The 13,170-nt window shown below is 35.9% G+C and overlaps 1 protein-coding gene across 1 annotated transcript; it reads right to left on the bottom strand.

The window, feature by feature from the left end:
* Nucleotides 1-464: 464 nt before the first annotated feature.
* LOC107800891 (serine/threonine-protein kinase BLUS1) lies at nt 465-2,844 on the bottom strand. The gene is made up of 2 exons (XM_016624154.2): nt 1,717-2,844; nt 465-1,267 (listed from the first exon to the last, which is right to left on the bottom strand). Exons 1-2 carry the CDS (start codon nt 2,671-2,673, stop codon nt 644-646), a joined length of 1,581 nt encoding a protein of 526 aa, XP_016479640.1. The 5' UTR covers nt 2,674-2,844; the 3' UTR covers nt 465-643.
* Nucleotides 2,845-13,170: the final 10,326 nt, after the last annotated feature.

Raw genomic sequence — 13,170 nt, 5'->3', positions numbered from 1 at the left:
ATTTTCGTTTAGGAGATATGCCTTGTGCTCAAATTTGCCCGTGTCTGTGTACATTATGTATGGACCTGGTTCATGCTTGAGTTCCTTTGTCAATCATCAAAACAAACTTAAGCCAATATATTCTATATAACAGCACTTCGCTATAACAAAAAAAAAAATCTGAAATAAATATGGAGATTTCACTTACAATAAGAATGTGCCCATTTGCAAAACTCAGAGTACAAAAAAGTTAACAGGGCCCAACTCTAGAAGTGAATTCTAATTAACAGCCAGCTCCTATGGAAGCTCGCATGTAATCTTGAAGTTGGTTGTCATTAGAAAAGCCAGTTTCTTTCCCGTACATAAAAGGTTGAAAGAAGAGCCGGTGATTTCCAAGTTCAGGTCCTGACTCCTGAGCTTTTCGCAGTATCAAGGCAAGAAAATGCTGCACTTATAATTTCGTTTCTAGCTCCTAACAAAATATATCTGCATACATCATTTTAGCTTTATTGGTCAATAGACATTTACAAAGTACATTGTTGGGCCGGCTATATGAATCATCGTTGTTCATCATATCACTCAATTTAAGCTCATCTTAGTCCGACAACATATCTAAAGCTTAAATAAATAAAAATTCTAGGAGTACAATTACATATAAATTGTACTACTCGTTCGAATACTTCGACTTCAGAAACTCTAACTCGAGCTGCAAAGCACAGTTTTTCTTCTTCTCATTCTCCAGTTCATTTCTCAGCTTATCAATCACCTCAATCAAATGATCTTTCCTACTCACTTCCACACTGTGGTGTTCCCCATAGAAAATACTTATCAAATTCATTACATTTTGTCTTTGATCATCCAAACTCTTCTTTAAAAACAATAAGCTAGCCAACATTACTTCCCTACTAACACTCCCACCTCCGATTTCAGTATGAATTTTTCTATCTCCACTACAAACTATAGCACCATCAACCTCAGACGATTGGCGTGAACCTCCTGGCGAACTTATAGTCGATGTATCTGAACCCAGTTCCTTTTCTTGAATGATGATTTCAGTTTCATCAACATCATCATTTTCTTGTTTTACGCTAATTTGTTGATCTTTTTCAACCGGGAAAACTGGAACAAGTTCAAATCCTTGTACATTGAAATTCCACCCACTGATCCTTCTTTGCTTAGAAATTTCTCCTTGTACTGGATCCTCCTCATTTTCATCATCAGATTTCTTTAAAGACAATTGTCTTTGAATCTTTGATTGTCTGAATCTCTGTTCCACACTCGGCAACCCCTGCAAACATAAGCGGATTTAGAATTTAAATTTAACAGAGTTCAAGGTTTCAAATTCTTTAAAAAATATGAGTTCAAAACTTAATATTTACAATAAAAGAAAAGTCGGTCCGGTGCACTAAACTCCCGATATGCGTGAGGTTCGGGAAGGGCCGGATCACAAAGGGTCTATTGTGCGCAGTCTTACCCTGCATTTCTGCAAGAGGCTGACCCGTGACCTCCTAATCGCATGACAACAACTTTACCAGTTATGCAAGGCTCCTTTAGAACTTAATATTTACAATAAATTCTCAAAATTAAAGATCATTTGATTCTCAAATTTTTGCGAGAGACTGTTTCCACGGCTCGAACCCGTGACCTACTGATCACATGACAGTAACTTTATCAGTTACGCGTTAGAACTTAATATTTACAATAAATTCTCAAAATTTAACTATATGTCCACCCTACCTGCAAGATGTGCTTAACCAAAAAATCAGGACCTTTATTACTGCACTTAAAGAAAGGATGTTTCAACAATTTCTCTGCTGATGGCCTTTTAGATGGATCTTGATCAAGACATAATCCTACCATATCCTTAAAAGATTTGGAGAATTTCTTGTAATTCTTGCTGTTTCTTGTTTTCTCATAATCAGAAAACCGAAATTTCTTTGTGATTTTCATGAACAAGGATTTTGAAGGAGGAAGATGAGACAGTGGAGGCCGTCCATGTGCTAATTCCAAAGCAGTAATACCAAAAGACCAAATATCAGCCTTGAAACTATACCCTGTATGTGAATGTATCACTTCAGGTGCCATCCAATAAGGTGTTCCAGCTACGTCAGTGAACATTAAACACGAAGAAGAGGACGAATACGACGATCCATAAGCTGAAATTGGTTCATAAATTGATGCAGAAACTCCAAAATCCGCAAGCTTTATAGTTCCGTCAGAATCAATCAGTAAGTTCCCTGATTTAATATCGCGGTGAAGATGGCCTTGATTATGAAGATATGCCAATGCATTGAGTGTTTCTTTTAGGACTATCGCGATACATGGCTCGGATAAACCATCAGGAAAAGCAGAGGAAATTATGGATTGCAAAGAACCAGCAGACATAAAAGGCATGATTACCCAAATATAATGATCAACAGTGAAAGAACAGTGTGCTTTAAGGATATTTGGATGAGAAAGAAGGGACATGGTTTTAGCTTCACGTCTAATGTTGTCAAGATCAGCTCTTGATTGATCAAGATCAATGGCTTTGATTGCTACAACAGAGGAGTTCATTGGTAGACAAATGGCCTTGTATACAATTGCACTAACACCTTTACCAATCTCATCAAGAATTGTATAGCATGTTGAGTCTAAAGGATACTGAATTTTTTTGTGCTCTTCTTGATCATGTTCTTCTTGATTATAAGCCATGAACCTTTTGGTTTTGAGAAATGGTTGTTTCTGTTTTTTTGTTTTAACTTGTTGGAAAGAAAGACATAAGTATGGCAAATTTATGAATGGAGTTACCTCAAGAAGATGAAAGAAAGTTTAAAAAGGAAAGGATACAGAGAAGATTGAAGTGGTTTTCCTGTGAAAGATTGAAAAAAGGAGGTTTATCCAGGGCGGTGACATATTTATTTCATTACTTTTATAGTTTTATAGTAAAGTGTGTGCATGTGAATTTTCAACTACCTTTTTCTCGAGTTAGCCAGATGAGGATCAGGGATAATTGGCTTCATTGTCCAGTTTTGAGGCATAGCATTACGTATTATCAATCCTATAGCTTCATTAGTCGTTACCATTCAAATTTTCTTTCTATGAACGCAAGTATTATCATACCTAAATTGCAATGGCCATTTGGTTAGAAGAGGGAATTGTCAGAATCCACAACTTGGTCTAGTAATTTCTAATTAATGGATTTGGACCAGGCCCATAAGGTTCTGGCACACGGGTCAAACATGTATGTGAATCCGAATCGTAATCACAACAGATGAGCTACATTTATCATCTGCCTTCAAATTAAAGTGAAAATAGCACGGGCTAATCCGTTTTCAGACCGATAATTGAAAAATAATCAGTGTTTGCAAAGTCATTGAAAAATGCCATTATTTTGCTGCAACAGAAAGTTCCAGCATAATATACTGGAGATTGGTGCATATGTATATGAACTTCCAGCATATTATACTGGAACTCCAGCACATGGAAAGTTCCAGCATAATATGCTGGAGATTGGAGCACATGTGTATGAAATTCCAGTATATTATGCTGGAATATTTTTCGAATTTTGAACAGTGTTTCGTTCAGATTTATCTTTGCATGAAAAGTGGTTAAATTTCGATTACTTTTGAAACTGTGGTTATTTTTTAATTATCACTTGTAAATCTGACTATTTTTGAATTTCACCCCAAATTAAGGGTTGGAGCAATTGACAATTGTCATATCTTCCTAGCAGTTTATCCTCAAACGAGAAAGCAATTGTTGTTATAACTTATAAGCCATAGAATTCACATACAATTTAGAGTTTGAATTTCACTTCATTATTTCCCTAAATTACATTAAAATCGCCTGGTGTTAAGCTTAACTTGTCCTAGAAGCCCCCCCCCCCCCCCCAAACCCTATTTAAAATACTAATTTTAAAGTACGCAAGTTGCACGTGTATATCATACTAATAAATATGAACTTTTTAGAAATCACATAAATAAATATTGTAAGAAATATTTTTTATGCTAATAAAATAAAATCTAAAGGAAAAAAGTCATTACTACAATATTGGCCTCATATGTGAATTTGATATGGTGAGATAAATACATTTTTTCCATTATATTAAATCTTTTTTAATCGTGTCAAATATTTACATCAAATCATTATGGTTAAGTGAAATATTAAGGTGAGAATATGTATTAAATAACTATGATTTAATGATAATAATATTCATGAAGATATTCCTGATGTATTGATTGATTTTAAAGTATTATACATAGGAAATTTTTAATTGTTCAAATAAGTAAATTCAAAGTCCTAAAAACAAGGAAGGATTATGGATTCATATTGGATACCTACAATTTATTTTTATTTTTTGTGTGGTCAATACAAGGATTCTTGTTAACGAAGATAGATAAAAATCTCCAAGTTAGGAAACATTATGTACATCAGAACCCTAAGATCAAGGAAGGGCTATGGATCCATAGCTACCATGTGTATCATTTAATACTCACATATAACGAGTCCCAAACCTAATTGTGGTTTTTTTTGGACTCTAGCAACCATAATAGGTAAAAAAAATAAAAATAAAGACTGAGCACTATTTTATATATAGCGCGATTATTCACCATGCTATAATTTAACGGCACGTTTGTCCGTTAAGGTATAGCGCGGTGAATAACCGTTGCTATATTTGAACTTAAAATGAACGGGAAGGTATAACGCGCATATATACCGCGCTATAGTATAGCGCGGTATATATGCGCGCTATACCTATATAAAAAAATATGCCCTTCGCCTTCCCCCCCCCCCCCCAATTTTAACGAAAAAAAGCTCGGTTGGAGCCCACTGGTCCCACAAAAAGTATAGATTATCGGTATTGTAATAAGCTAACATCGTATCTAAGGCGTTATCGTGTAGTGGGTTGCTCGTTTCGGCTCCAAATTATCAAATATTCAACTTTCAAAAAAAAATTAAAATCGAGGTATTCCGACTTATTTTTTGTTAAAACTCATGTATAAAAAATGCATATTAGTTATTTTTTACTGTGTTCTATGTTATTTTATGATTGTTTTGCGATTTAATTAATTTTTTTTATTTTTTATCCGGATTATATAATTAGTGTGCTAAAAATATTAGTAAAGTAGAGAAATTATTATTTTATAAATAATTAATATTTTTTGTTATTATAAAAAATGATAATTAGTTATTTTTTACTGTGGTATATGTATTTTCGTGATTGTTTTGTGATTAAATCAATTTGTTATTTTTTATCCAGATTAGATTAATTATGTGCTAAAAGATTAGTAAAATAGATAATTGTTATTTTAGGAATAATTAATCTTATTTAGATGTTATTGTTGTACATATATTAATATGTGACTTTAATGTTGTTTAGTTCCCTGTAGTGTTATGTTATGCCTGTAATTTTAATATAGTGCCCGTAATTGTAATGTAGTGCCCTTTAGTATAATAAAATGTAGTGCCCTTTTGCGTAGTATCTTTGTAGTTATTGAAATTAATCATTTAATTTTTTGTTAGCCCCAAAAATATCTGAAAAAGATGATAGTTCAAATACAAACTCTCTCGAATTCCAGTCAACAAACGTAAGAAAATAACATTAAAAAAAATATTTTTCAAACTAAGTATTTTTATATGAATGTTTAATAATTAAAGCATGTATAGTTATGAAAATTAATTATTTAATTCTATTATACTCAAAAATAAGTGAATAATAAACTAACATATAAAATAAGAAACTAACATATAAAATAAGAAACAAACATATAAAATAAGAAACTAACATATTAAATAATAAACAAACATATAAAATAGTAAACTAACATATAAAATAATAAAGTAACATATAAAATAATAAACTAACATATAAAATGATAAACCAACATATAAAATAATAAATTAACATATAAAATTATAATATAGAAAATGTATCAACCTAAGTAACAATATAGTAAAAATATCGAATAAATTTTAATATTACAGATATTGCAATAAATTTAAAGATGTCAAGCAATTAAAAAGAAAAATCTTTTAATTAATATTGTTCAATTTACAGTCATCGTCATGGAGGTTCCGCCTGTGCATCCCGAACCTGCATCACTAGAGCTACTGTTGCTACATGCCGACCATAGATCTTCATACATATGGGATGGGAAATGTTTTCCCAGACATTCCGCGCCAGACGTATAGACAATATGTGGGGTTCATTAGGGCCCACTATAGGTGTTTAACGGATGGGCCGGGTTGAGAAAAAGGTGACCGGCCGGTTCCCAATCCGGACCGATTACCGGTTTTTTCAAACCGGGCTTAACGGGTCCGGGTCCATCCGAGTAAAAAATGAACCGGAAGGTTTACGGGTCCAAGGAGCCGGGCCGGGCCGGGTTAGTGTTATTTTTTTTTATTTTATATTTTGTATATCTACCGTAATTTATATTAATATAAAGTAAACATATAAAACAAAAAAATAATCTTCTTATAAAAAGAGTGTTTGAATAAAAGGATGCAAATGCTTTAAAATCTTTATATTTGAAATTTTGAATATTTCATTAAGAATTTAAGATAATAGAATACAATGAAGATGGAAAAAAATTACACTTATAATTTGTAAGTGCTTTTTTTATTTCAAACTTACAAATTGAAGTTTACATTTAACAACAAGTAAATTAACGAAAAAAGAGTAAATTCAAAGGTTTTGCATTGCCTTAGTAAGTTCTTCATAATCAATATGAACTTCTTGGCCATCTTCTGGAGTGTTAAATTCAGATGAGTTACCATGTGTTAATATATCTCTAAGTTCCTCGTCTTCTGGTCTATCAACATTTTTATGTCCCTGATTTCTTCGTTCCGATCTAATCCAATCTCTGAAACATACTAAAACTTCCAAAGCATTGCTTCTCAATGAGTGACGGGTGTCTCCAAGTTGTTGTCTTGCTTGACTAAATGCACTCTCTGATGCAACAGTTGAAATTGGCACATTCAGCACGTCCCGAGCCATAGCGGAAAGAACAGAAAATTGCTTTTCATTCTCATGCCATCATCCCAACGGTGAAAATTCCTTTGTGCGAGGCTCTTTTTGCTTTTACAAGTAGAATTGAAGTTCATCAATGTTCCTGCTACTGGTTTGAGTGGTAGGAAATGTAGACCAAATATTAAAACCATCAAGGACTTCATCATCATCCATAGTAGTAGAAGTGGTACAATGCATAGTGGGATTAACATTGCCTACATTAAAAGCAGCATCATCAACTATATTTGCATAATAATTATATAATTATTGTAAATAATCATTTAGCTTGTTCATACAACAATATATATACGGGGTTTCAGATGGTCCAATCTCCATATAAGTATATAAAGCATTGATTAATTGGTGACAATCAAACATCTTAATAGAAGGATTTAAAACAACACAAATTAAGTAAATTGGAGGAATTGGAAAGAAATATATTTTTTGAATTTTGCTTGTATTTTTTCAACAGCATCCTTATATTTTTCTTTCTTCTTAAATTCAGAGAGTAGAAAAGAAATTTCAGCTATATGTACTAAAGCCATAGTAACAGTAGGGTAATATGCTCCAGAAAACTCAACAGTAGCTGTATAAAATTAATGTAAAAATTTAACAACATCATTAATGACCTCCCAAGTAGTAGTCGTTAACATATGATTTGGATCAGTACAATGCGCATTAGCAACTTCAGTTATTGGCAATCTATATTTGTAGCAACATTTTAAAAATAAGTATGTATAATTCCATCTAGTAATAATTTCGTCTGGCATGAATCTGGGGTTAAGGTTATGCTCCATACACTTATTCTTAAATTTCCTAATTCTAGATTGTCTATTATTTCCTTGAATAACACCAACTGCTCTTCTAACATGAGTAATCTCAGTTGAAAATAAATCAAGGTCACTTTTAACAAATAAATTATAAACATGACATGCACACCTAACATGAAAAATTTCGTCAAGTGGTGGTTGCAAATGCAGTCTTAATATTGAAATTGCGGCATTATTGATAGAAGCATTATCAAAAGACATACACAATACTTTTTTCTTAAAATTATTAAATTCAACAACTTCGCAAATAGTAGTACTTATAAACATAGCAGTATAACTCTGATATTCATCATATTTAAAAGCGATAATACGTTTTTGCATACAGTAATTATCATCTATCCAATGACATGTAATTGTCAAATAATCATTTTCATTAACAGCATGGCCAATATCAGAAGTTAGAGAAACTCTACAAGGAAGGTGGTCAAACAAATAACGTATGTATGTTTGATATTGTCCATGAAGTCTAAAGATATCAGATCTACAAGTACTTTTAGGGATACCTTTAAATAAAGAATTATAAATCTTTTGAATATGCATAATAAGATATGATGAAGAAGCAAAAGAATAAGGTAGATAACCCAAAGCAATCATTTTTGCTAACTCCTCAAGATCCTTCATTTTATCATATTTCATAAGTCCTCCAGTACTAGGGTTTAGAGTTTCTTGATTTTGATCTAAATCAGAGCCCCATTCTATAGGATGCTCAATTCTCATATGTCTACTAAGTGTCCCAGTCCCCCCCTAATTGTCCTCCAGTCTTATGTTTAAAATCATCTTTACAAAGTCTGCATCTAACTCTATCAGTATTCTCTATTTCGTCAAAAAATTTTCAAACCTTACTTCTTTTTCTCCGATTAGTAGTCGGGGCCACAGGTGATCTACTACTAGCACCACGACTACCACCCATGCTACCAACTCCAACACTACTAGGTGTAAGTGGTGTCTCATCTTCAATTTCTAATTCATTATCTTCTATACCGAAATCTTCCTGTAATTGTTCATAATTTATATTATTATCAGGTAATATTTCGGAAATATGTGTAATCATTTAAATTACTACCAGATGTTGAAGTAGTACCTCTTTTTCTATTTTCTCGATTACCCCGATTAGCAACCTTATTACAAACTCTTTTTGCAGCATTAAACTTATTGTGAAAATTTAACTACTAGCAAAAATTAAATATGCAAATAAAATAGTAAATAAGAGAATGAGTTGGAGGGAGTGCACCGAATTCGGCAATAAATTGAATACTTGATGATTTTGCAACTCCAATTTTACCACGAAGATACGTCAATTGTTCAAAGTTTGAAGTTCAATTGTTCAAACTTCAAATAATAAATAATACGATAAATTAAATTCCAAAAATAATGAGAGCCAAATAGTTGATTGCACTTTAGGTGAAGAATGAGAGAGTGATAATTGAGAATATGAGTTTGAGAAATGAGAGATGAGTGAAGAAATGAAGAAGAGGTGGGGTGTATTTATAGTTTTTCAAAGGGCTAAATTAGTAATTACTAAAAATATTTTTTTAAAAATAATTACCCAAAAAAGGGCTATTTTTGCAATCCGACCGTTGGGCAACGGCCAAATTGAAGCTGACTGTTGCCAACAGTCATTTCACTTTAAAAAAATTCAGATTTATAGCCGTTGAACCGGTCCGGGCCGATTAACCGGTTCAACAGTAATTTTCGTTCACCGGGTTTGACCGGTCCAGTTAACCGAATTTTATTTTATAAACGGAGAAACCCCCTAACCCAGCCCACCCGTCCCCCTAACTACTGGTCCGGGCCGGTCCGAATTTCAACCGGTTTGGGCCTGTGCAGAAGCGGGTCAACCCGGCCCGTTTGACAGGCTTAGGGCCCACCCACTCCATCCCCGTATAGTTAGACTCCTTAAGGATACGAGTTTTTACATGATCATAGAGATCGGCCGGTTGCAGTTCGACTAGGCGTTGATCACGGCTATGATAGAGGGGTGGCGACCGGAGAGACACATGTTTCATATAACCATCGGCGAGGTGACCATCACGCTTGAGGATGTGGAGGTTCTTTTCGGGCTGCTGGTTGATGGGTTGCCTGTAGCTTACCCACATGCTCTCAGAGACTATAGGGGATTGCATTACCTGCATATGTTGCAGCGGCTCATCGGATTCCAGCCAGCGGTGGATACGGCATTGAGTGGAGCCACTCATTTGCAGCTGACGCCCGTCCGGCAGCATCGGGAGGCAATGGATGCGGAGATTACAGATGATTCTCCGCCGGAAGTTATCGATCGGCACACAAGATTGGTGCTGCTGTTGATGTTTGGTGGTGTACTATTCCCGAACACTTCGGGAAACCTATTTAGCTTGAGATTTCTACATCATCTTGAGCAGCTAAATGATTTACCTGGTTACAGCTGGGGTGCAACTGTTCTAGGTTACCTATATAGGCAGATGTGTCGGGCGTCCATGGGCACCTAGAGAGACGTTGCCGAATTTTTACCGCTACTGCAGGTGAAAACATAGTCAATTCTTTTCATGATTATAACATACATATGGTGAGAATACCTTAAATTTTACGTCCACAATCTATATTAGGTTTGGGCCTGGGAGCGATTCCTGCAGTTCCAGCCACCTCTACCACCCATCGCTCCGGATGTACCACCTCTAGCATTTCTCCCTTTAGCTTGGAGGTGGGTTGATAGGCGAGGCTACGGACGCGAGGTCGAGGCTCGACATCATCTCCTCTATTACAAAGATTTGTTGGATTTGCTTGAAAGCGCGCATGTACATGTATTCTTAAGTTTACTTGGCCTGGATTTATATGTGTTGTGTTTACTCACGATTCTAGTGTTTTATTAATAGTTCTTATGGAGGACATATAGCGACGCGCTCATAGCTGGTTTGCCCGATTATTGCTCCTGCGGCCGAGCTATATGGAGCTCTTATGTCCCACTGATATGTATCGATATTGTCGAGCATCATGCCACCGAGCGAGTCCTTCGCCAGTTTGGTAGACCGCAACTTGTACCTATTCCACCCGCTTGGCTTAGGACACATTACCAGCGAGATGATCGTTCCAGGGTTGACCAGACAAACTTGAACTGGCTAGAGGCCCAGATTGAGGTTTGGGACCAGAGGTATGACCTGATTCCTCCACCCCCTGCACCTGAGCATACGGATGGCGAGCATGAGTATATGGGCTGGTATCACATCGTTACCCGACTTCATGTCGGGAATCTCGTTCATCGCGCTGGTGGTCGGTACATTCCATACGCTGGGAGGCAGGAGGCACTGGTATGTTATTTGTTATACTTACTTATAACGTTAAATTATCATTCCGTAATTAATATTTGACATGTTATACAGGCTATTGGATTATATCAGTTCTACCAGTTAGGACTGCAGATGCTACTGCATACCGGCGAGGGAGCGGCAGCTTTGCATGAGTATGGCTATCGGGTTACAGATCTGGCTGCCCAGACATTGAGGCGTGCCCGAGATGATGAGCGATTAGGAAACGAGGCTGCTTATGTGCAGCCAGAGGAGTACCATCACAGGCCACCAGTGGAGCCTGGACGTGGTAGACGTGGCAGGCGTGGCAAGAGAGAAAGGGGTATCCCACGAGGTCGTGGTGGTCGGCGAGGACGGTGTCCCTTGAAAGGGGGCATTGAGGCACCCGTAGAGGATATTAGAAATCATCAGCCGGTTGACCACCCTGAGCCACACGATCCTCCTCATGATATGCCGTCATTCAGCCTGCAGCTGTCGCTAGGGACTTCGCAGTTGACCCCGTCAGCTCCATTGTTGATCGCGGGCACGATCATTACGCAGCAGGAGTGGGATCAGTATTTTCCTGATCGACCAGGGCCATCAACGATTTCCGAGGATTGTCCAATACGAGAGGTGAATAATGGGCGATGACTGAGTTATGGCTCATCATCGGGGGCTGCTAAGGATGTTTCACATACTTCATCTACTCCAGTGCACCCCGATGTTCTGACAGTGCAGTGTGTCGCTACTCAGGCGCATGTTTGTTTGTATTAATATTATTTCTATTTGTTTTTATCTCATCGATTAGTCATCAATATATAAAGCATTTTTTTTATAAAGACATCATCATAGCCCTTCACGGAGGCCACTTTGTGCGATATTGATATGCCAGAGACGAATGATTTTATTCAGGAGCCCGCCGAGACCATGGTATGACCATTAAATATTTTTTAGCTAACACGTACGTTAGTAATTTATATTTCATGTATCAAAATATCTTATTATTCTGTAGGTTACTGCTGGACCGATGGCCGCTTCTACCGAGTCTGCCAGCCTTATCGACGATCATGCTGCAGTGCATCCTCTGATAAAGAGGCGACGTGATGAGGATGATCCTGATAGCATAACCGAGCGGGATGGGATGCGCCTCAGGTCAGCCAATGCTTTAAAGTATACAGGCTGTGGGACACATTTACATTTATTATTATCTGTATATATGGCATTAAATATATAATAGCAACATTATTTATGTTTTACATAATTTGCGCATGTGTTTTTATTTCTCGGGTTATTTATTAGTTTAATACTACAACACAAAAAAAATGACAACTTAACATAATTTGAATTCGGTACAATTAATTATAACATATGACACGTAAAACATAAAGATAAAATACTACACTCAACACATCCATGTGTTTATTTAGTAACTATCGCCTATTATTCTGTGCTTCAACCACTTAAATTTCTCTTCCAACCTATTTTTTTCTTCTTCTGCCTTTTTTAGTTTCTCCTTCACTGCCGCAAGTTGTTGTAGTTTAAAGATCTGGAGTTCGTATTCACCGGTCATATTCCAAATATAGTGCAAACATGATTTGTAGTATTTCATGTTAATGGGTTCATCATACCATTCTTGAAATCCACATTGATTTTCGTCCTACCAATGGGGATTATAACACAACACTATTAATTAACATGTTATATAAAAAATATTAACAAATATTTTTTCCAAAATAATAACTTACAAGTTGTTGACAGATCCAACGCCTGCGCCCCAGATTGCAATTTGACCAACATGGCCTCAAAATCGCACGTTTGCCACAATAACACCTTGTATGTCATTGCGTCCAGACATTTCGTAATGCAAGAAAAATAAAAAATTAATGAATTTTTTTTCTATTTGTTTTGTTAAGCGCAAATAATAACTAAAACGCACTAGGCTTTTATAGGCAGCTATTACACATAACGCATATTGGTGGCGCGCTATGTTTCGCGTGATAATAATTCTTTAGGGTACAAGACAGCTTTTCTAGAACAACAACCTTTTCAGGTCAACAAGACAATACACATAACGCATATTGGTGGCGCGCTATGATTCTTTAGGGTATAAGAT

The sequence above is a fragment of the Nicotiana tabacum genome, chromosome 22 (genome assembly GCF_000715075.1).
Source record: "Nicotiana tabacum cultivar K326 chromosome 22, ASM71507v2, whole genome shotgun sequence".
Taxonomy (NCBI): Eukaryota; Viridiplantae; Streptophyta; class Magnoliopsida; order Solanales; family Solanaceae; genus Nicotiana; species Nicotiana tabacum.
This window is presented reverse-complemented; position numbering and strand designations above follow the sequence as displayed.